Source organism: Mustela putorius, unplaced genomic scaffold (assembly GCF_011764305.1).
Source record: "Mustela putorius furo isolate JIRA1106 unplaced genomic scaffold, ASM1176430v1.1 tig00000580_pilon_pilon_pilon, whole genome shotgun sequence".
Taxonomy (NCBI): Eukaryota; Metazoa; Chordata; class Mammalia; order Carnivora; family Mustelidae; genus Mustela; species Mustela putorius.
This window is the reverse complement of record NW_025421423.1, coordinates 6,387,298-6,411,143: the sequence shown is the minus strand read 5'-3', so window position 1 is coordinate 6,411,143 and position 23,846 is coordinate 6,387,298. Positions and strand designations below refer to the sequence as shown.

The following is a 23,846-nucleotide window of genomic DNA, read 5'->3' as shown; positions in this document are numbered from 1 at the left end:
ATTTGACAGGATAGATTTTGAATGAAAATAACAAAGAACTCTTACACAAAGCAAAAAACAAAACAGGTTTAATTATTAAAACAGATGAATTAATAGGTTTATATAACCATCAACTAAGGGAAGCCCTAGAACCAGAAATAAGGATTTTAAAATCGCATGCAAAGTCTAGTTACCATAAAAACCAAAGCAATACCAAAATATGTTTCCTAGTATAGACTCCAGGTCTTTTTATTTCCAACTCTTGGTAATCAAAATATGTACACTTTCGCATGCTACTGGTAGTGGAGGAATAAGATTATTTGTATAGGACTACAGTTATGTTTCACAGATGGGAGGGCACAAAAAGAAGTGTCTTCCTCCACTTTTTCAGGCCCATCTTGAAAAAAGGCACTCCCAAAGGTTCCTTGGTAACACCTTTGCTAGGCTTATTAATTACTCATATAATCTTTACACATAAGATTAATGGTCCACTCATTTCACAGATCTGGGAACCACAAGGCATTGGAACTGTTTCTTTAACTCCATGCCAAATAACTGGCTTTCTTAAACAATGACCCAGAAAACCTTTGGGTATCAGTTTGGAAAAAAAAAAAAAAAATGGGGCTGTTTCCTTGAAAACTTAATCCTATGCTTCATTACTAGGCTTTGGCATGCACTCCAAACATATTATGGAACTGAATGAACCATCATATGATGGTGGCAGGGGACACTCCTGAATAATTAATTACTCTAGTTTTCTCACTTCTGCTCCCTTGTACCAATGCAACTTTGTCCTTGTCCCTTTATTAATTATAATACCAAGTGCTCTGAACCTGGGTTTGACCTCTCTCCTAAAAGATGTGTGAGAAAAAAAGATGCTTAAATAAATTACTGAGTCCTTATCTAGGATCATCAAAATAAAGAGTAAATGGAAGTCTTCAGCTGCCTATGGGCAGCTGTCCACCTTTCACAGAATCTTTAGAAACCATTTGCCTGAGGCCAAGGACAATCTTCTTTGTCACTGAAACTGACTCACAGTGAGCCATACTGAAACTGCACTTGGGTAGCTAGTCTCAAGTCAAACTGAGCTTGAATATGTCTCTACATTTACTGCATCCATGTAGCGTGCAATTTCTGATGCTGAATAAGAGATATGTGGCAATTGAAGGCTTCGCCACAAGCATCACATTCATGGGTTTCTTGGGTTTTTGCCTCTGTGTGGATCTTCTGATGGTTGACAAGGCTGCGCTGTTGACTAAAACTTTTGTCACACTTCTCACACTTGTAAGGTTTCTCTCCTGTGTGTATTCTCTGATGCTGAATTAGGCCCGAGTTCCGGCTAAAGGCCTTCCCGCATTCATCACATTTATGGGGTTTATTACCTGTGTGAACACCCTGATGTCGGATAAGATTACAAAGCTGACTAAAGCTTTTGCCACACTGTCTGCACAGATAAGGTCTCTCACCAGTGTGGATTCTTTGATGTTCAATAAGAAATGAGCTCCGACTGAAGCTTTTCCCGCATACAGTACACAGGTAGGGCTTTTCACCAGTGTGGATTCTTTGATGTTGTACAAGGTGTGCACTGACACTGAAGGTTTTTCCACATTCATCACATTTATAAGATTTTTCCTTGGGGTAGACTTCCTGCTGTATAACAAGACTGCAATTTGGATCAAAACTTTCCTTGGTTTCATTGTATGAATAAGTCTTCTCTCTGGTGTGGATTCTCTGATGCTGAATAAGACCTGAGCTTCTGCTAAAGGCTTTTCCACATTCCTCACATTTATGAGGTTTGTCTCCTGTGTGAATTCTCTGATGACGAGTAAGGTTGCACAGCTGACTGAAGCTTTTCCCGCACTCTTTGCACTGATAAGGTCTTTCACCTGTATGGATCCTCTGATGCTCAATAAGGAATGAGCTCCGACTGAAGCTTTTTCCACATTCGATACAAAGAAAAGGCTTCTCACCAGTGTGGATTTTTTGGTGTTGTATAAGGTATGTACTTAATCTAAAAGCTTTCCCACATTCTCCACATTTATGAGGTCTTTCCCCAGTGTGAATTCTCTGATGTTCAACAAGTAATGAATTTCGACTAAAGCTTTTCTTACATTTGGTACAGTGATAGGGTTTCTCACCAGTGTGAGTTCTCTGATGTTCAATAAGGTGTGACTTCCAACTGAAGGCTTTCCCACAGTCACTACATTTATGGGGTTTCTCACCTGTGTGAATCCTTTGATGTTTAACAAGGCTCCTTCTCTGGCTGAAGCTCTGTTTACACTGATTACACTGATAGGGTCTCTCTCCAGTGTGGATTCTCTGATGTCTAATAAGGGTTGAGCTCACACTAAAGGTTTTTCCACAATAATTACACTCATACGGCCTTTCCCCAGTGTGAATTCTCTGATGTTCAATAACAAATGAACTGCGACTAAAACTTTTTCCACATTCGTTGCATTGAAAAGGCTTCTCACCAGTATGTACCCTTTGATGTTGAATGAAATGGGCCTTCCGGACAAAACCTTTTCCACATTCTTCACATTTATGGCATTTCTCTTCTGAGTTTGATCTCTTACGAATAATATTACTGTTTCCTCTGAACATTCTCTGGTCCTGAGCCAAAGATTCCCTTGGTATTTCCCATAAGAAGATACCTCTCTGTTTATCTAACCTACCAACAAGTTCAAAGGTTTCCCTACCTATGGGATCTTGGTCAATTTCACTTTTGATTCTTGTAACTATTACACCCTGTGGTTCCACTTCTTCCTCAATCTCCTCAATTTCTTGTTTCACAGTTGGCTCCTCATCCTTATCTCTGTTCAAAACATCTGGAATAATAAATAGAAAATAGATCAGCTGGGCTCTCTTGTTAGCAAGGAGAAATGCTTAGGAAAGTAAGATTAATACAAATTAATCCACTACATCTATAAAATGTGAATGACTACTCCAGAGTATAGTGAAGATTAAATTAGTTTATATATACAAAGCATTTAGGACAATGCCTGGCAAAGAATACAAGCTATATAAATAATATTAGTTATCTGATAAAATATTTTTCTTGGAGAAGGGGTATGAAAAGAGTGAGTGTGTGAGTGTGTATGTGTGTTTTTAAAGAAGCAAGCTTTTAAGTTTTTATTTTTTATTTTTTATTTTTTTAAAGATTTTACTTATTTATCTGACAGATAGAGATCACAAGTAGGCGGGGGGGGGGGGGCGCAGCTCCCCACCAAACAGAAAGCCAGATGCAGGGCTCAATCTCAGGACCCTGAGATCATGACCCAAGCTGAAGGCAGAATCTTAACCCCCTGAACCACCCAGGTGCCCCTAAGTTTTTATTTTTTTTAGTAATCTCTACACCCAACATGGGGCTTGAACTCACAAACCTGAGATCAAGATTCACATGCTCCTCTAACTGAGTCAGCCAGGCACACTAAAAGGGTGTTTTTATAAGTAAAATGATGAGTTAGTAGGGCAAGCAGAATTGGGAAGAAGTCCTGGTAAATCAACAATTAGGCAAGGTAAGATGGGGAAACAATGAAATAGAACAAGTAGTAGTAGGGGCGCCTGGGTGGCTCAGTGGGTTAAGCCGCTGCCTTCGGCTCGGGTCATGATCTCAGGGCCCTGGGATCGAGTCCCGCATCGGGCTCTCTGCTCGGCGGGAAGCCTGCTTCCCCCCCCCTCTCTCTCTGCCTGCCTCTCCATCTACTTGTGATCTCTCTCTGTCAAATAAATAAATAAAATCTTTAAAAAAAAAAAAAAAAAGAACAAGTAGTAGTATAATGAAGTATTCTATCAAGGAAGAAAGGATGATGCAGGAATAAAAAACGTAGGTTCAGGAAAATATGAGTAAGACAGCATTACTGAACCATGAGTAGACCAAATAACTGACAGAAATGAACACAAAATGTTGAAAAGGATAAAAGACAAAAACAAAAAACAAAACAGGGGAAGCAACAATTCATTCATTTACAAGAATTTACTTATTGCAAACAAAAGCATTCCAGGTGTGTGTAAGGATTCAGGATTCAAAGATAAGACATGAAGTTCCCCAGCTAATAAAATGAATGACTAGTACACTGGGGAGAGAAAACATGATAAAATATTTAACTAAAGCACTCCTCTACTGAGACAAAATGCCCTTTAAAATAAAATAATGGATTATGGACACTGGGGAGGGTATGTGCTATGGTGAGTGCTGTGATTTGTGTAAGACTGATGATTCACAGACCTGCACACCTGAAGCAAATAATACATTATATGTTAATAAAATTTTTAAAAAATGAAAAAAAAATGCATTGGAGTGACAAGGAGTCTATGATACAGAAAGACATAATAAAATAAATACAAAAGGAACATGGTCACAGTTAATGAAAGAAACAGAGAAAATGCAGTCTGTGGTAACTTACGCCCTCCCCTACCGCAAATCCTACCACATTCTTCAAGTACATAGGTTTCTTACCCTTCTAATGTAAGAGCCAAGTTGGAGCCATTTAGTTCCAACTGAGAGTCTCTAAGACATCTGAGCAATGAAAATCTTACATTTTCATGTAAGATGAAACAGAGTGGCATACAGAACTCAAGTCTGCCTCTGACTTTCTCCCCGATTTTCCCTCTTTTGCTCTCTGCTGGATAATTCCACTAGAAGAACTGATTGGTAACAGATATATACATTTGGCCCTAAACAATTTCCTTTTTTAGACTTCCTCTTTTCTCTCAATTTTCTAATTTTCTTTGGAGTCATCTCTGAGTTTTCTTTTCACTTAGTTCAAACCAGTCATTAAGTTATTTTATTCCAAAAACACTTCTCTTATTACTCTAAAAAATCAGTAGAAACTTTATTTCTCTTTATGCTACTAATAGTATTATATCTTAAATTCACTTGAGAGGTCTGCTTTCTTTCACACAATGAAAAAGGATGAGAGAACTCCCTGAACTTTCTGCCCCCTGCCTATAAAGTTATCTGCAATGGTATATGAAGATATATTCCATTCCTATCCAAAGCTAATTCACCTACCTTCTCTTGATCTCCCATGTCTCGAGTACCTAACTACTACCTTTGTTTCCTCGTTCTTCCATCTGTTCTCCATTGCCAACATATTTACATATGCTCAGCATACAAATACGCCCAACTTTATCTCAAACCTGAAACCCTTCTCTTAATGAAAGCTAAGTTTTGAAATAAAATCTTAACTCTGTAGGTCTCCCGTTCCTAGGTATGTTTCCCATGCCCACCTCTTCCCCTACAACCTACTGTGAAATATGGCTTCTGTTTCCAGAATCTAGAAAAGCTTCTTCTAAATCACCAATGACTCTTGAATAATAAATACAATAAACATCTTTAGTCCTTATTCAGCAGCATCTGACACTGTTGACTAGTTCCATTTTGACACTATCTGGCTTTGATTTCTATGCCATTATATTCTTTTAGTTCCCTATTTCTTCTTTGGCCTTTTCTAATAAATTTCCTTCATGTATTTCTCTTCCTTCATTAACTGTTGAAGGTTACTGTTACCCATATTTACATTCTTACCTTGCTCTCTCTATATAGTCTATTTACCTGTCTCAAAAAGGGCTTACAATTAACATGATCATCATCATTTGCTGTCATGTATGGCTCCACCTCCAATCATCTTCTCTTGACAGGCATCTTCATCCATTACCCAAAGTAGAAAATCACCCTAGATTTTTCCATTTTTCCTACTGGTAAACAATCACCAAAATCAAAGATTCAGCTCTCTAGTATCTACCTTCTTTCCATGTCTTCCTGGATTATGCAAAAGCCATCCAATAAGTTGTCTCCATACTACATCTACTCCACTGCATCCAGAGAGATGTGCATGAAATGGAATTCCAGTCACATCACCACCTGTAGATTCACTAGTACTCCATCACTTATGAGAACAAATCAAAGCTCTTTCCACCATGATACTCAGCACTTCACAAAAGGTTCTCTAAATCTCAAGTCACCCTCCTACCCACTCTCTCACACTGCAAAGTGGGCAAATTGCTTATGCTAATCTTATTTTTTTTTTAAGATTTTATTTATTGATTTGACAGACAGAGATCACAAGTAAGCAGAGAAGCAAGCAGAGAGAGAGGAGGTAGCAGGCTCCCTGCTGAGCAGAGAGCCCAATGCGGGGCTCGATCCCAGTACCCTGAGATCATGACCTGAGCTGAAGGCAGAGGCCCTAACCTACTGAGCCACCCAGGCGCCCCGCTTATGCTAATCTTCTATGCCATTTCTTCGAACATCTCATTTTACTAAATGTCCCCCAACATTGTTTACCTGGCAAACTCCCGGTTTCTCTTTAAGATTCAATTCAAGTAACAGTTCCTCTACAAAGCCTTCACTAAGCCCAAGTGGCAGACTTAGATGTTCTGTTTTTTATTACCAGCCCTCATCCACAGCTGCATTATAGCTATTATATGCACTGTTATTGCGCTGTATTTACCTCCTCCATGGGACTGTAAATTCCTTGTGAGAAGGGAAAGTCTCTTTATAATGTTTACCCAGTGTTGTTGTTCTAGGGTTTTACTCAAAGGAATCAGATAAAATTGTTGTCATTTGCAGACAATATAATGTCCATGTATAATTTCTAAAAAAAATTAAGTTAAATATAATAGTAACAAGAAAACTAAGATGTAAAATAAACAGTGGTAAGTACTTACTGCCAAGAATAAAAAATTAGTAAATGTTATAGAAAAATAAAATGTCTTATGCAGTAATAAAAACCATAAAACCAGGAATAAGTCTCATAAGAATTGAATGAGAGCTTTGAAAATAAGCCATAAAAATTTTCTGAAGGACGTAAGACAGATAAATAGAGTCAAGCAAATTGCTAAAGAGATTCAATGTTATAAGGATCTTAATTCTTTCCAAACCAATTTATGAACCCAACTATATTCCAATCAAAATCTTTTTTTTTTTTTAAGATTTTATTTATTCATTTGAGAGAGAGACAGAGCACAAGCAGGGAGACAGGCAGAGGGAGAAAGAGAAGCAGACTCCACGCCGAGCAGAGAGCCCAATGTGGGGCTCAATCTCAGGACCCTGGGACCGTGACCTGAGCCGAAGGCAGATGCTTAACCCACTGAGCCACCCAGGCACCCCCGCCAATCAAAATCTTATAAATGAATAAAAAATCTCAATGAATCTAAATTTCAACTGGAAGAATAAAGAAAACAAGTGTATCCTAAAAAAGAACATAAAAGAATGATTTATCATATCAGACATAAAATGTAATACTCTGCTTAAGTAAATTAGACAGAGAGACACTGGAATGAAAATAAATACGTCAAAGAGACAGGTAAAGAAAACAAGTGAGTTTTGACTTCCACACAGAGTAGTACAGAAAGGACTATCCATTAGATCTGGGCTTGGTAGCTATAATCACCTTCTGAGGTCTCTGCCATGCTTTTAGTCTATGCTCCCATCCTGTGATCATATAGCTAATTTGCAGAGAATTGACTCAAAGTGCATCTCTACCAGGAATTAAAACTGAAATAGGCAGTTATTCTGAACACGACTAGAATTGTAATCTATCAACTCAGAAGCTATAGCGACAGAAGCATGTGGTTATGAGGAGGAAAGACCAGTCTACCAAGAAGAAACAGAATGCAAAGACAGAGTTCCTTCCTGAGCAATCCAATTTCTGTGTTTCATTTTGTTTTAAAGATTTTTATTTATTTATTTTTTTTAAAGATTTTATTTGTCAGAGAGAGAGCGCACGCACAAAGTGGGCAGAGTGGCAGGCAGAGGCGGAGAGAGAAGCAGGCTCCCTGCTGAGGAAGGAGTCCAATGCGCAACTCAATCCCAGAACCCCGGGATCATGATCTGAGCCGAAGGCAGTGGCTTAACGGACTGAGCCACCTAGGCGTCCCAGATTTTTATTTATTTATTTGACAGACAGAGATCACAAGCAAGCAGAGAAGCAGGCAGAGAGGGGGAAGCAGGCTCCTCACTGAGCAGAGAGCCCGATGTGGTGCTTGATCCCCAGACCCTGGGATCATGACCTGAGCTAAAGGTAGAGGTTTAACCCACTGAGTCACCCAGGCACCCCTTGTTTTTGTTTTTAAAGTAGGCTCCACAGTAGATGTGGAGCTTGAACACATGACCTTGGGATCAAGACCTGAGCCAAGGTCAAGAGTCAGATGCTTAACCAACTGAGCCACCCAGAAGCCCCTGGGTTTAGTCCTTTTCTGACATCCAGTTGCAGTCATGCTCATATATTGTGTGCCACCTGTTCCTATAATAAGTTCTCTTGCTGACTTAAGCTAGTTTGAGTTGATTTCTATAATCTTTAATTAGTTTTAATACTATGGTAGCTGCAGAGAGAAATGGCAAGGAAATGGTGAAGTGGAAGTGGCTAAGCTTTAGGCCATATCAAGAGTTACCATACATTTTCCAAAAAGGGCCAGACAATAAATATTTTTGGCTTTGAGAGCCATATAGGCTCTATTGCAAATGTTCAACTCTGCCACTACAGCATGATAATAGTAACAGATAATACATAAAATAGGCACTTTTTTTTTTTTAAGATTTTATTTATTTATTTGACAGACAGAGATCACAAGTAGGCAGAGAGAGAGAGGAAGGGAAGCCGGCTCCCTGCTGAGCAGAGAGCCCGATGTGGGGCTCGATCCCAGGACCCTGGGATCATGACCTGAGTCAAAGGCAAAGGATTTAACCTACTGAGTCACCCAGGCGCCCCCAAAATAGGCACTTTATTCATAAAAATGGACAGTGTGCCAGATCTGGCCTGTGGACTGACCACAGCTGCCAATCCTAGAATCCGAAAGTGTATAGGAAGAACAGTTTTTTTTGGTAAAAGAATGAGAGAATGGGGAAGAATCTGCATTCCTAGCACTAGCACAATGCTTGATTAACTATTTATTGAAAGGATGAGTAGTTGAACAAACAATTGAGGAAAGAATACACAATATATATATTTTAAGTATATATATAATCTATATATATAATCTAAGAAGAGAAACAATGAGTTTAAGGTCTTACAGGAACAGCAATTCCCAATTCTGTCAAAGTCCAATACGGCTCAAGCAGACTAGAAAAAAGTCACTAAAACTGAAGACATCCATTTCAGTTGAAAGAACTGGAAGACCTGGGGCCTGGGTGGCTCAGTGGGTTAAGCCTCTGCCTTCGGCTCAGGTTATGATCTCAGGGTCCTGGGATTGAGCCCCACATCGGGCTCTCTGCTCAGCAGGGAATCTGCTTCCTCCTCTCTCTCTGCCTGCCTCTCTGCTTACCTGTGATCTTACTGTCTCTGTCAAATAAATAAATAAAATATTAAAAAAAAAAAAAGAAAGAAAGAACTGGAAGACTGAGAATTGAGATCAAGCTGTCAGTTGTATTATTAACATAGTTACCAAAGTGTTTAAAGAAAAATCATCATAGAAAGGAAAGGTACGAATAAAGGACCAAAATTAAATTTGGAAGAGAGCTGTACTAACTAAAGAAGCAAGATGATGTGCAGTAAAACACTACGTTAGAAAAAATCAAGTAATTGTGATCTTTCACCAAGGGAACTCTTATCAAAGGAATGGTGACAGAATCTGTAGATGAAAAGATTGCAGAGGGAGAAATAATAACCGATAAAAAGCTGTAGTTCAGCTAAAATGGGAACCTGAAAGTAGGAGATCACAGATGGGCTCACTGCCATGCCTTCGTCCATATGGTACTCACATCTAACAGTAGTAGGGGCAGGCAAGGCTGGGCATATGTCTGGTTCTATCAGCCAGGATACCATATGTGTGGATAAAGCTGGCAATGACTCAGAGACACCATGGCATATTGGGGAAAAAAATCAGCAGCTGATATGACTGGAGATTGAAGTGGTGTGCAAAAATAATATATGACGCTAGAAACCCAGGAGGGCTATTTAGAGAGGCCCTAGCAGGTACAAGAAATTAAGACTTTTATCCTTTAGGCTACCAGGAATTGTAAGTTATAAGCAGTTAACTAACAAAATCACTTTGGTGGCAGTAAATAGAATATATTAAAAGAAAGGGAAATTGGAGGCAAGAGGCTAGTTTATGGACTAATGCAGTAACTGGTCAAGAGATACTGAATCTTGAGAATATTCATTCATTCTATTACACAAATACTTAGAAGCATATAATATATATGCTTCTGTGCTGAGCATATAATAGAGTCAATGTTTAGTAGACTCTATATATGGTTCTGCGCTAAGTGCTGGAGAAATCAAATGAAAAAAATATAGTTACTGTCCTCATGGAAACCTGGTTAGAAAAATAACATAAAGAATGATTAGAGTACAGTGTGATAAATTCAACAGAAGTGTATACAGTAACACAGAAAAAGGAGTACTTAATTCCAAAGAGAAGGCCCTTGAGATCTGAATGGGTTATTTGAGATTTGCCAGGTGTGAGTCATTTACATGGTCTTCAAAAGAAGATGACAAAGATTTTAGCACTCTTAGAGAGGATAAAGAGTACAGTGACAGCCATCAACATTTATATTATACTTACTACATGCTACTCAAGGTCCTAAGTACGTTACATATATTAACTGTTAATGCTCACAGTAACCCAAAGAGGTAAGTGCTATTATTATTGCCACTTGGTAAAAAAGAAACAGGCATGGAAAGATTATGTAATTCACCCAAGGTCACAAGGCCTGTAAGTGGCTGAACCAGGATTTTTACTTAGGCAGGTAAGTTCCAGATGCTTCTCTTAGGTGAAAGTAAGATTTGGGACTTATCACAAAGAAGTAGGTGATGATCTGAGTATAGATAAGCTTTGCCAAAGAAAGCATATAAATTGAGAGGAAGTGTGAGAATGCAAGGCAACAGAAGGTAGCAACAGTTTCAAATATCTATAGAGAGGTGAAATAAAACAGTGTCCAAAAAAATGTCTATTGCATTTGACAACTGGGTTATTACAGACCAATGTTAAACAATTCAAGGGGAATGGGAGAGGCAAGAAAAGGGGCTTAGAGATAATGGAAGGTAAAGTACAAAATACACATTAACCACTCTTACAAAAACTTGGCTATGAAGTGAATGAGGAGGTGACAAGGAGCAGCAAGGAGACTGTGACTCAAAGGATCACCACCCACTCCCTTCCTTCCCCAACTGCAAGAGTCATAAACATACCTATTATCAAAATAAAGGTACCAGTGGAGTAGGAATAGAGACTAAAGTTGTAAAGGGGAAAAAAAAGAAAAGATGACAGATGGATAAACTCTTGGAGAAGCGAGGAAACAGGAGTAGTCTTAAGCATGCACATGAAGAGCAGAGAAGGTGGGAGTTCACGTTTAGTAGCCTCTATCTTCTCTTTGCCACAGAAAGTGAAGCCACCACTGGGTGATGGACCCAAGGAAAACTTCTTTAGTTTTTGTAATAGTCATTAAAAAGAAGAAGGGAAAGAGCAATCAATGATAAAAAACTGGCTGAGATGTAAAAACCCACTGCAGACTAGAAGAAAAGCCATGCATACATATACACAGGGCATCAGTCTTTTCAGTTAAAGAACTTCTCTTGCTGTATTTAGCAACCCTGGTAGGAGAAGGGGCAGATTTTATAACCAACACAGAATCTGAAGTCTGCAGAATGCAAAGAGCACAATGACAAGGTGGTGAGAGAGCTTGCTGGTAATAATTTATATGTAGGTCCATGGATTAGATGAGGAGATGAAGTTAGGACAGGACTGATAGTCTGGCGGGGAGAAAGGAAGAAGTCAAGAACAGCAAACATGATTAAGAATAACCAGGTGTAGGGGCGCCTGGGTGGCTCAGTGGGTTAAGCCGCTGCCTTCGGCTCGGGTCATGATCTCAGGGTCCTGAGATCGAGTCCCACAGCAGGCTCTCTGCTCAGCAGCTGCTTCCCTCTCTCTCTCTCTCTCTGCCTGCCTCTCTGCCTACTTGTGATCTCTCTCTGTCAAATAAATAAATAAAATCTTTAAAAAAAAAAAAAAAGAATAACCAGGTGTAGGAGAAAAGGAGTAGGAGAGGTAGAAAGGTAAGAAGTTAGAGTAAGCTCCACATGGGCAGAGATGATGTCTGTTTTGGTCACCCCTGTTTAGTTAATCTAAAATAATAATAATGTCTGCAAAATTTTCAAAAGAGTAAGATATCAGGGTTTAAGATTTGCCTGTTTTGACAAAACTGAGGGTTTGATCACTGATGTGAACTGAACAAAAAAGGAAAGCCAGGTCCCTGAAGCAAATAAGGTCAGGGAATATAGTGAGGGTTAAGTGATGACTACATCACTGTTGCATAGGTGAGCATACAGAAGATTCTGAAATGTGACAAAATCTGTGTGTGAGGGACCAAGACATGTCGACAGATGACAGTGAGAAGGAATTGAGTGGGTAGAGCAAGACTGCTGAGGCAAGAAGAGAAATTTTGCTTGAAGGGTTAAACCAATGCTTCAGGAACAGCCCTGAAAAGGTAGAACATAACTTGTCCCTTCAAGCCTTGAGACAAAGGATAGGGGAAAAAAAGAAAATGCAGGAAAATAAGCAGCCTCTGCCAGGGAAGTGGTGTCCTTGGGAAAGTGCCAGTTTTCAGTTAAGGCCAGGAGGGGTAAGGAACATTATGTGAAGAAGAACAGGGGCTCCAGAAGGCAGAGTGAAAAGGGGTGGGAGGAAATCAGTGGGAGGATGAGCCAGGAGGGAAAGTACAGAGCAATATGGGAATGAGATTATGAAGATAAGAAGCCAGAAAGGCATGTATTTTGGTTATTGCGAGGAAGCTAGGGATGACAGGCATGGAAACAATTAATGGCTGAAAGATTTGAATCAGAACTTTGGAACAACGCAGTTTTGGTACTGGTAGTGGTCCAAGTGTTCTCAGAGTCTGATTTCTTATAGCCTCTCAGATATTTTAACCAGAGAAAGAAAAGATTCTTACCCAGTGAGACCAGGTTTCCATAATTCTCCATCATGACATCTTTATACAGGCTTCTCTGAGCTGGATCCAGATAATCCCACTCCTCCTGGGTAAAAAACACAGCCACATCCTCAAATGTCAGCAACCCCTGAAATAGCACGATTTCTGTAGTCAGTTCTTGTTGTCTCAAGGACAATTCTACCACTGAAAGTAGACGAAATCACTTATCAGGGCCAGGTAGGCTAGGAGGAACATGATAACCAAGAGTTCCAAATGGGGCCCAATTTTGTAACAGACAAGCACCTCAAACTAGATGATAACTGAACTGGATCCTTGTCGTCAGTAGTGCTGGTCCTAAAGATAGAGCTTTTCTGGTTTAATAATTATACACTAACATTTTCATTCTAGTAAGCTGTCCCCAAACTCCCCAAGTGTCCTGCACGAATTGCCCAGCTCCAACTCTACCCCACTGGCTTGGGACCCTGTTCAATTCCATGAACTTCTCTAAGCGTCTACCTTGGGTCCAAGCATCGTGACAGGCGCATAAAACACGGGGGAGGTTTAAAAATGGTGCCTCCTTTGGAAGAACTCACAAATGAGGGCGCATGTGTGGAACATTACTAATTTTCTTCACCTGATTTACCAAGTCGCTCTTGGAAAAAAAAAAAGGGGGGGGGGGCCAAGTAGGAGCACTACGGGGTACTGCCCTGCACACATCGCTGGCCCTAAAGACCATGGTCAGGGAGGTGGGGGGGGCGGAGGCGCGGCCTAGCTCCGGTTATAGCGAGAGAACGGTGATACCCAGAGGGGGACTTACCTTTGGCTCCGGCGGGGGGCTCGGGGAGGCCATCTCCTGGACAGAGAATCGGGGCAGGAATCCGCGGCGGTCGCACGGAAAGAAGCCTCTCGTTAAGGCCTACCCAGCCTTCAGAAATTAGGCCCAACGAAGGCGAGGCCTCCAGGCTGGGTATGGCCAGGTCCTGCCTTGGTCCCCGAGCGGTCACGACCCCAGCAGCATATCACACGCGCTCCTTGGCCGTCCCCCAACCCCCAATTCCCTCCCCGCCTAGCTGCGCAGACTTCCAGGCCTCGCTAGAGCCTCCTCCCAGTTGCCAGTTCCTCCTCCTTTCAGCCAAGGAGCTCTATGACCGCCCGCCCCCGGACCAGAAGGCGTCACCCGGAACCTTCCGGGACGCCCCCCAACTACAACTCCCGTCATGCTCTGAGAGAACGCCTCGGTTCCCCTCCTCTGCCGGCAATGGCCACCGGACTACATTTCCCGGCGTGCAAAGGGAGCGGGAGAAACTAGTGGCGCTTCACAGGAAAAAGGGAACACCTACCACTAAGCTTACATGTGACTGGCTGGTCTTGGCGCGTCACTGCCCCCCTGAGAGCGGAGCGCTAGCAAGCCGCTTTATTCCGAGATGGCCGCACTGTCCGCGTCTGGTGTTGCCAGAAGAGGCCTCACGTGGATCGTCTTAGGGGCACCACGCAGAGAATTTTGGTCTCGACTCAGGTAAAGCGGAAGTTTGGATGGTGGGTCTCGTTCAGGGAAAGTAAGGAGAGAAACTGAGGAGGATAAAAGCACGAATTCAAAAGCGAGTGCCATGCTATTGAAACGCGACCCTAGTCCTCACTTGGGTTAGGGTTAGGAGTCCAGAAGCGAAAGCGCGGGTCTCCTGGAAGGCTGCGGCCCAGTGTTGCCTGTTCTGTCATCTGATCGCGGAGTCACCGCTCATTTTCCCTCCCACGTCGCTCATTCATTTATTAAGCAAACAGCGCGGACCACTTGTTCCAGGCCCCGCGTGCGGTGTCCGGAAACATGGTTCGCTTGGAACGAGCAATCCGGAACATGAACGTGAAAGCGCTCGGGAAACGAAGTTCATTTGCGCGGTGTCCTCCTTCACGCGCCAGATTCAGAAGGGAAGTGTGGCCTCCTCTTATTGTTCGTTTGTGTATTCATTGATCGACTCAACAGACAGTTACTAAACGTCAGGTGTGGGTCAACATTTCCCTAAGGAGTTTACAGTAGCGAAACAACGCCCCTTCTCAGAGCTCGGACGTATGGGGAAACTGAGGCCCCATGGAGAGGAAGTATTTTCCCAAAAGCGGGTTAATGGCAGAGCTGGGACCAGAACCCAGGTCTCTGATTCCCCGTCTGCTGCTTCTCCCACAGCACCTTGTGGAATATTTTGAAGGTAAATCTGTTTTGACTCACAGTGTTAGGACCTCAAAACTTGTGGGAACTTCAGGGAACCATTTATGCCCTCAGGGTTCAAGCAAAAACTCTTTCCATCCGGAAGGATTTTTGTCATCTGTTTATGGATTTATTAGCTTCCCCTCTTTTTTGGTGAGTAGTAGTATCTCAGATCTTCAGGTTTGTTTCAGTCATCACAAATTCATAGAGTGTCTACTCTGTGTCAGATGTTTCGGTGTTAGGGATACAGTTGTTAATAAGTCCGACTAAATATTTGTCTTCATAGAGCATATATTCTGATGGAGGCAAAAACACAAACGTGGGATATAATTTTGAAAAAATGGTAAATTATGGAGAAAACTAGAGCAGTATACTAGATTACAGAGATGGGAAGAATGGATTACATTTCATTCTGACGGTACTACTGGCGTAGTTTGAGGAGAAAATGGGAGGTGATGAAGTAGACACTGAAAGTATAGACAACTCCGGGAGATTGGTAAGAACACGGAGTCTAAGGAGTATTTTTGTTTTTCTTTGAAGATGGGAGATTTTTTAACAGCTTATTGTGTGCCTTGGAAACTCTGTAGTAGGTAGAAGAAAATGATAAAGAGTTGATGCAGAATGAGGGCTAAATTGTTGGAAGAATCTTTAAGTAGGCGAAGGAAAATAGTGCAACAAACCATATTCTTGGCCAGACATCTATCCATCCATCCATCCATCCATCCATCCATCCATCTTGGCCAGACATCCATCCATCCATCCATCCATCCTGGCCAGACATCCATCCATCCATCCATCCTTCCTTCCTTCCTTCCTTCCTTCCCTCTTTACCTTCCTCTCTCTCTCTTTCTTTCTTCTCTCTTTTTTCCCCCCAGACATCTTTTTTTCTGCTGCTTCCCATTTCTGTAAGGATGACCCATCCCAGTCTGTTACCAACTCCATGGAAAACAAGAGTCAGATCAGCTAGTATTTCATTAAGCACTGAAGTAGTGTATCGGGCAGATTTCCTGACATGGGCTCATGTACTCAGTAACAGTTATTCATGCAGTTTTCAAAGGACTGCAGATCAATAAAACAGGTCTTTATGATAAATAAAACGAGTTTATAATTTGGTACAGTGATTTTTATCCAGGGATAAGTTACCCATCTGGACATTTGGCAGTGTCATTTGGTTATGACTAGAGGACAGGAATGCTATGGCATTTACCCTATCCTGGACAGAGGCCAGGGATGCTGCTGGACTCTGACAATGAACATGATAGCACCCTACAACAAAGAATTATCTGGTCTAAAATGTCAGTATTTGAGCTCAGAAACCCTGACCTGGTAAGAGAAATAGAATGTAAAAAAATTAAAACTCAGGTAGGATGCGATATACTGTTACAGCAATATAATATGCTACAGTAGATCAGAGGAATTTGTAGTTGTATTTGGGCAAATCAAGTAAAGCTTCTTGGAAGAGAACAGTTCTGTTCTAGGACTTAAAGTAAGATTCTATAGGTGAAGATGAAAGATAGCCATTTCCAATAGGATATAACTTGAGGTAACACATGACACCAGGAAAGAGGGAAACAATGTAGTAGTTTAGTTTGGGTAGGGCACAGAGTGTATATAGGAGATTCGAGATGAGGTTAGAGAGGTAGATTGGGTTTAGAAACTGGGAATCCCAGGCAAATGATTTACCTCTTTACCTGTTCTTGGAATTCTTAGAGCATGTGAAACCTCCTTACCTGTTTTTGGAATTCTTAGAGCATGTAAAATCTATAATTTTTTTTGTGTGTGTGTACCAGACGAGTTCAGTTACAAGCTTCCGAAGGCAGGTACCTACTACCTATCTTACTCTCTCCACAGGGCCCCAGAGAGTAGTAAGTGTGCATATTATTTATTGATTTAGATAGATAGATAAGATTGGGTCTGGTGTTCATCAGCTTGTAACCAAAGATTCACATATTTGCTTTTGATCATTCCAGAAAAGAAACAAAGCCAGTGGTGGCTGAGACAGTGGAAGAGGTGAAGAAAGAACCTATTTTGGTGTGTCCGCCCTTACGAAGCCGAACATACATACCACCTGAAGATCTCCAGAGTCGTGTGGAATCTTGTGTCAAAGAAATTTTTGGCTCATCTATACCTAGTAATTGGCAGGATGTGTCCCTGGAAGATGGTCATCTGAAATTCGGTTTGTTGGCACGTTTAGCTGATGACCTGGGCCATGCAGTGCCCAACTCCAGGCTTCACCAGATGTGTAGGGTCAGAGATGTTCTTGATTTCTATAATGTGCCTATTCATGATAGATCTAAATTTGATGAACTTATTGCCGGTAACCTGCCTCCCAATTTAAAAATCACTTGGGATTACTGAGCAATTCAGAAGAGAAGCATGTTGAAATCATTTTGTCCTGAGCAAGGGGTTGGTTATTAGCCTTGATACTTTACCATGTAAAATGCTGTCAGAACTGTTTTCTAAACCCACTTTTTCTGTGGAAGAATGAATTACCTCTTTTTTTCCTCATGTCATGAATTAATAGCAGGATTTTCTTTTTTCACATTCGCTGGAAAAAAATTTTTTTAATGGAATCAAATCATCAATTGTGTATGAAAATTTCCTTCTCTGGAGGACACAGTAATTAAACTTGTTCCTATGATGTGAGGCTATTATATGTTCAGACATGATGTTTATTCTTCATAGGCATAAAACATGTTTTATGCAAAAATGTGTTTTAAAATAACATGTTTTAATCCTGTTAGGACTCTTAAATCTAAGGTGGTATTATGTATAGGATAAATGCAAATAAGGAAACTTGGATATTTGTAAAAGAAATGTAAAAATCTATGTTGTTTATTTTAGTAAGTTGTTTCTTTCACTGCTTTACTTCACAAATAGAAATAGAAAATGATAGTGTTCATTCTAGATTAAGCTCTTGGAATTAAAGTACATTTTTTGAAGAGTGTTGTGTGTTTTAAATTTTTTTAAAGGTGAAAGTTGCTTCTCTGTCTAGTCATTTCCTTAATTTAAGTATTATGAATGAAAAAATTAGAGTATATACCAACTAGGAAATGCTATAACTTTTTTTTAAAAATAAGAGAGATGCCAGATTCTATATCTAAGTGAATGTTCTCTTAAAAGGAGATGATACTTATGTCAAATCTTTTTAGCTTTTCTGTCCCATTTTTCTGACAGAGAAGGGGCATGCACTTTAGCAGGGCAGGGGGTGGGATGCAGAGGGAGCGGGAGAGAGAATCTTGAGCAGTCTTCATACCCAGCATGGAGGCATGATGGAGGGCTTCATCTGATGACCTGAGCTGAAATCCAGAGTTGGCCACTTAAGTAAGTAACCCAGGTGCCCCCTTTTCTGTAACTTTAAAATTGGCTTGGAGTACCTGCCGATGTCCACTAGGGTGGTCTTTGCAGACTTTGGTGTAGGTACTCAATTTGTGGAAATACTCAAGTAGCTAATTACCATATAGTTCTGAACTACAGATGTTGAGGAAGTGATTAAATTAGGAATTATTATTATTTTTTTAAAGATTTATTTATTTATTTGACAGAGATTACAAGTAGGCAGAGAGGCAGGCAGAGAGAGAGAGGAGGAAGCAGGCTCCCTGCTGAGCAGAGAGCCCAATGTGGGACTCGATCCCAGGACCCTGAGATCATGACCTGAGCCGAAGGCAGCGGCTTAACCCACTGAGCCACCCAGGCGCCCAGGAATTATTTTTGTTTAGACTTCAGATATGGCTAGTCAGTAATAAGACAGAGAAGGAATTTCATGTATTTTACCTTGACCACTAATAGTTCTGAAAGAAAAGTGATAATTTTTATATGAAGGAAATTGCATATATTTTCTTTTCCAAGGGTAACTTCTTTGAAGTGGGCAAAAGTCAGATGGTTATATAAATTCTGGCATATTAATAAAATTGGTTCCATTATGGTCATACCCATAAATGTCAGCGGACAATGAGATTTTTAATAATCTACAGATTAAAGAACATCAGAAGTTTCTGAAGCCCTGGAGCTTAAATATCAGAGCTGATAAATTCCTTCTATGTGAGAAAGTTTTCCGTATGGAAATAGTTGAATTTAACTTAACCGGATTTGATTATCTTATTTCCTGCACATCTTTTACTTCTGGAGATAGAGAAAAATGTGCAAAGGGCATGACGGAAGTAATAGACAGTAAAGGGAGTGTGGAAAAAACACTTGGGTTTTACCTGGAGAACTGCAAAACCCAGCTGTGTATGGGTGTAAAGGCAGAGGGACTTGTTTGTAACCTGGAGCAGTGTTTCTCAAAATTTAACGTGCATATGAATTACTTGGAGATCTTTTTAAAATGCAGATTCTGGTTACATAGATCAAGAGTGGGTCCTGAGCTTCTGTATGTCTAAAAACTCCTACACAATGCTGTTCATGTTTTGAGTAACATGACCCTAGACCCTAGAATTAAAGTGGGAAAGTACCATCCCTGAAGCAGTGGTCCTGAAACGTTGAGCTAATAGACAAGATAAACCACATCCATTAATAACACTAGAAAGTGTCACCGTTCGACAGTCCAATGCAATAAATCTATCAATGATGACCTTTGGTTTTCCTGAAAAGTTTAAATTAGATTTGCTAACTTGTTTACTGAGGTCACCAAGCATGATATAATTATATATGGTTTACATTTTAAAAAACTAAGTAATTGCTGTATAAAAGAGTTCTCAATTATAGTTAGCTGGGCCTTTCAACTCAGTAAATATATTTACATAAAACCTGGTAATAAAATATTCAGTGTTAATAGAAATAGATTTGCACAGACAGTTGTATTTCAAGCCACATAAATAGACTTCTCCCTCTCCTGTTCTTTTTTATTTTAATGTCATTTTTCTGATTAGAAAAAGCACATTTTTAAACATTTGGGAAAGCCAATACCATTTTGGTCTTGCTACTCCGATAATCACTAACATACTGGTGTATTTCCAAATGAAAAACCTTTTTCCTATATTTTAAAACTTACTGTCACATTGTCCTGTTCCCTTCACTCTATGATCATTTCTGCTTATTTTAAGATAGCCTTAAGAGTAATAAATTTGACTAATAACCTCTGTAACTGAATGTTAGGTACAGTAGACCTTTCTTAACCATTGGGGGATACATCTCAAGGCCCCCAATGGATGCTGAAACCCTGGATAGTATTTAACCCTATATATGCTATATTTTTTCCTATACATTCAGACCTATGAAAGTTTATAATTAGGTACTGCAAGAAATTAGCCATAACTAATATTAAATAGAAGAATTACAACAATATGCTGTAATGAAAGTTATGTGAAGGTGGTCTTTCAAAATATTGGGCTAAACTGGGGGCACCTGGGTGGCTCAATGGGTTAAGCCTCTGCCTTTGGCTTAGATCGTGATCTCAGAGGCTCTCTGCTTTGTGGGGAGCCTGTTTCCTCCTCTCTCTGCCTACTTGTGATCTCTTTCTCTCTGTCAAATAAATAAATAAAATCTTTAAAAAATATATATTGTACTATACTCACCCTTCTTAGGATTAGGTGAGATGATAAAATGCCTGTTTGTGATGAGATGAAGTGAGGTGAATAACCCAGGTGTTGTGATGTAGAATTAGGTAGGCTGCTATTGACCTGATTTACATCAGAAGTATTGTTTGCTTCCTGATTGGGGTTGACCAAAGGTAAATCAAACTGGAAAGTGAATCTAGCTAAGGGTGCGGAGAACCACTATAATCTTTCAATCATGCTATTACTGGATATTTAAGTTATTGCCCGTTTTTTGCTTTTATTTTTATCTATTTTTTTAAAAATACAACTTTTTCAGTTTTTTGTGTATTGGTCTGCCATAAAACTCCCTTTTACTCAGAAGTGGAAGTCATTCCACTAAATTTCTTGACTTTGAACCTAGGAATGGGCAACGTGGTCTTCTTTGTTTGTTTATAAGTATGTATAAGTCATCCTTTTGGCAGTATTTTTTATAAGATTTTATTTATTTATTTGACAGAAAAAGAGATCACAAGCAGGCAGAGAGAGAGGAGGAAGCAGGCTCCATGCTGAGCAGAGAGCCGGATGCGGGCCTCGATCCCACGACCCTGGGACCATGACCTGAGCCAAAGGCAGAGGCTTGAACCCACTGAGCCACCCAGGCGCCCTTGGCAGTATTTTTTTAAAGTAAGCTCTACACCCAAAGTGGAGCTTGAATTCATGATGCCAAGATTAAGATTCACATACTGTCCTGACTGAGACAGCCAGACACCCCTGTCCTACTTCTTTGATTTGTAATCCCATTAACATGTGTTCTGTATATCCTAAGAGATTAAATGACAGGTACCTTGAACTCAGTCATACCTGCAAACATGAGCTTATCTTATCTGCAGTCACTTTTCTATCTTATTTTTATTAGGTTATTTCACAGTGCAAAAGTCCTAAAGTTTTTTTTTACTTGTATGATTTCTAGGTTCAAAAGTAGTCTCTAAAATTAACTTCTGATTCAGCAGAATTCCAATGTTAGTTGAATAGTAGCAAACTGCAGCTACCATGAAATTTATTTTCCATCAGGAAATATTAAATTCAAAATATTTAACACTGAAGCAATACTAATCATACATTGTTCATATTCAATTTTCACTGATGCCCCAGAAATGACCTTTATAGTAATTTTACCTCCTGATAGAGGATCTAATCGTGGTTCATGCTTTACATTTTTGTTATCATCTTCACTTGCTCTCCTTTACTTTGAAACAGTTCTTTATTAAATTGTATTTTACAAGGAATTTATTCACTCCATCTAAGTTGTCAAACTAGTTGGCATAAAATTGTTCATAATATTCTCTTATTTTCCTCTTCATGGTCTATTGTATCTGCAATGATAACCCCCTTTCATTTTGGGCATTTAAATTTTATTCTTTTTATTTGATCATTCTGGCTTGTAGTTCATCAATTTTGTCGGCCTCCTCAAAGAACCAGATTCGTCTTTGTTCATTTCTTTCTATTGTTTATTTTCTGTTTCATTGCTAATACACTTTTCTTACTTCCTTTCTTCTAATTTAGGTTTACTTTCCTCTTTTTTTTTTTTTTAAGATTTTATTTATTTATTTGGCAGAGAGAGACTCAGTGAGAGAGGGAATACAAGCGGAGGGAGTGGGAGATGGAGAAGCAGGCTTCCTGCCGAGTAGGAAATCCAGTGTGGGCTTGATCCTGAGCCTAAGACAGAGGCTCAAAGACTGAGCCACACAAGCACCCCACATTTATTTATTTATTTATTTATTTAGAGAGGGAGACAGTGCTTCATTAGTTTGGTTAGACTGCAAAGACATATTTGAGGTTTTGACTTATAAGAGGACTCTAGATAGCGCCATTCTTCTTTATTGAGGAAAAGGAAGTTTAGAGGGGAATATGTCAGGTACTTTTTAGCTTGTAATCAGGGCTATCTCTCCTCTGGGCTGATTGGAAATGTGTTAAAGTCTCAGGTCTTGAATGAGAAGTAAAGTCAGATTCTTAATTTCAGTGTTTGGAATTTAGCAGTTCATGCAGACAAATAGTCTTTTTGCCCATTTTACAACCTCAGCTATGGAGTTCAAAGAGTGCTCCGATAAGGGCACAAACTCTGTTGGAGTTTGTTTACAGAAGATACCAACAGGGATTTGTGATTATGAAGATATCAAGCCAGGATTTATATTTCTGGGGAAGAATGACTCTGAAATTATTTGTTAGCCTTTCTTTATTCTATCTTCCCCCATCTCCATTAATATTTTTCCCTCTTTCTAAAACTGTTTCCTAGGATATTGTAGAAGAAACTCTCTTAGTCTGGGATTTTGAATTGTGGTCTTCTTTTTATATTATTTGAAGGGTGATTTAATGTCAGATGAATGGTTTGTTAGAATTACATTATGCGAGGATATTTCTTAAAGGTCTTACATATTTATGCAATTCAAGAATACTTTCTGGTAGTGAAATGTAATAAACTGAGGATATGAAGGAAAAAGTGATGATGTTTGAAAAGAATTATAAGTTGAACTAAGGCTAATGACTTTTCATTTACTTTCTTTCTGTTCAGGAAAACTGGTTGATCCATGTGATATTTAAGTAGAAACTTAATGGATAATGTATGGAAGGAAGTCTACACCTTTAGGCTTTTTTTTTTTTTTAAGATTTTATTTATTTATTTGATAGACAGAGATCACAAGTAGGCAGAGAGAGGAGGAAGCAGGCTCCCTGCTGAACGGAGAGCCCAATGCAGGGCTTGATCCCAGGACCCTGAGACCATGACCTGAGCCGAAAGCAGAGGCTTTAACCCACTGAGCCACCCAGGCGCCCCACCTTTAGGCTTATTTAAAGTCGGACTGTGTCTAATCTCTCCATGATTATCATAGTGTAGACCCTTGATAAATTCTTATTGAACTACTAATCAGTTTTACTAAGAATTGGAGATATAAATTCCATTCCTGACTGCCATGTATTTCTGTGTGCCTTATGTATACTCAATTTCTTGAATAAATTTACAAGGGAAATAGAGTACTTTGGGGCTATAAAATCACTTGTTTTTAAGCTTCTCGGGGGAAAATGTCTTATTCACCATCAGATTTTCATTCTCAGCACTTGTCTCTCATTAGTTGGCTCATTCTCATCAGCATGTATTCATGCCCGTGTCTACCCCATCTCTTGCTCTCTCCCTCTGAACGCACATGCGCGTGCGCGCGTGCACACACACACACATTAAAAACAGAACACAATGTTAGCAGATACTGTCAATACCTTGTCTGTATAGACTTCTCCTAGTGGTATTAGTGCACAAGCCTGACTCACAATATCAGAC

The 23,846-nt window shown here is 39.9% G+C and overlaps 2 protein-coding genes across 4 annotated transcripts; one reads left to right on the top strand and one right to left on the bottom strand.

Annotated features, from left to right (window-relative positions):
• Positions 1-46: 46 nt before the first annotated feature.
• On the bottom strand, positions 47-14,039 carry ZNF189 (zinc finger protein 189). 3 transcript variants are annotated; one of them, XM_004747711.3, is made up of 3 exons: positions 13,665-14,039; positions 12,869-12,995; positions 47-2,807 (listed from the first exon to the last, which is right to left on the bottom strand). In XM_004747711.3, exons 1-3 carry the CDS (start codon positions 13,695-13,697, stop codon positions 1,087-1,089), a joined length of 1,881 nt encoding a protein of 626 aa, XP_004747768.1. In that variant the 5' UTR covers positions 13,698-14,039; the 3' UTR covers positions 47-1,086. The 3 variants fall into 3 exon arrangements, with proteins under 3 accessions (XP_004747768.1, XP_004747770.1, XP_004747769.1); XM_004747713.3 differs by having other exon boundaries at positions 12,869-12,950; positions 13,665-14,038; XM_004747712.3 differs by having other exon boundaries at positions 12,869-12,953; positions 13,665-14,037.
• A 178-nt stretch (positions 14,040-14,217) lies between these two features.
• Positions 14,218-17,986, top strand: MRPL50 (mitochondrial ribosomal protein L50). Its single transcript, XM_004747714.3, has 2 exons — positions 14,218-14,363; positions 17,015-17,986. The coding sequence occupies exons 1-2, from the start codon at positions 14,272-14,274 to the stop codon at positions 17,400-17,402; spliced, it is 480 nt and encodes a 159-aa protein (XP_004747771.1). The 5' UTR covers positions 14,218-14,271; the 3' UTR covers positions 17,403-17,986.
• Positions 17,987-23,846: the final 5,860 nt, after the last annotated feature.

Excerpts from the sequence above, each read along its gene's own strand:
- ZNF189 (XM_004747711.3), bottom strand. The coding sequence starts at position 13,697 with ATGGCCTCCCCGAGCCCCCCGCCGGAGCCAAAG. Across the intron at positions 12,996-13,664 it reads GCCCCCCGCCGGAGCCAAAG|GGGTTGCTGACATTTGAGGA; the intron begins GTAAGTCCCCCT and ends GTGCTATTTCAG. Across the intron at positions 2,808-12,868 it reads TGGAAACCTGGTCTCACTGG|ATGTTTTGAACAGAGATAAG; the intron begins GTAAGAATCTTT and ends TTATTATTCCAG.
- MRPL50 (XM_004747714.3), top strand. The coding sequence starts at position 14,272 with ATGGCCGCACTGTCCGCGTCTGGTGTTGCCAGAAGAGGCCTCACGTGG. Across the intron at positions 14,364-17,014 it reads GAATTTTGGTCTCGACTCAG|AAAAGAAACAAAGCCAGTGG; the intron begins GTAAAGCGGAAG and ends TGATCATTCCAG.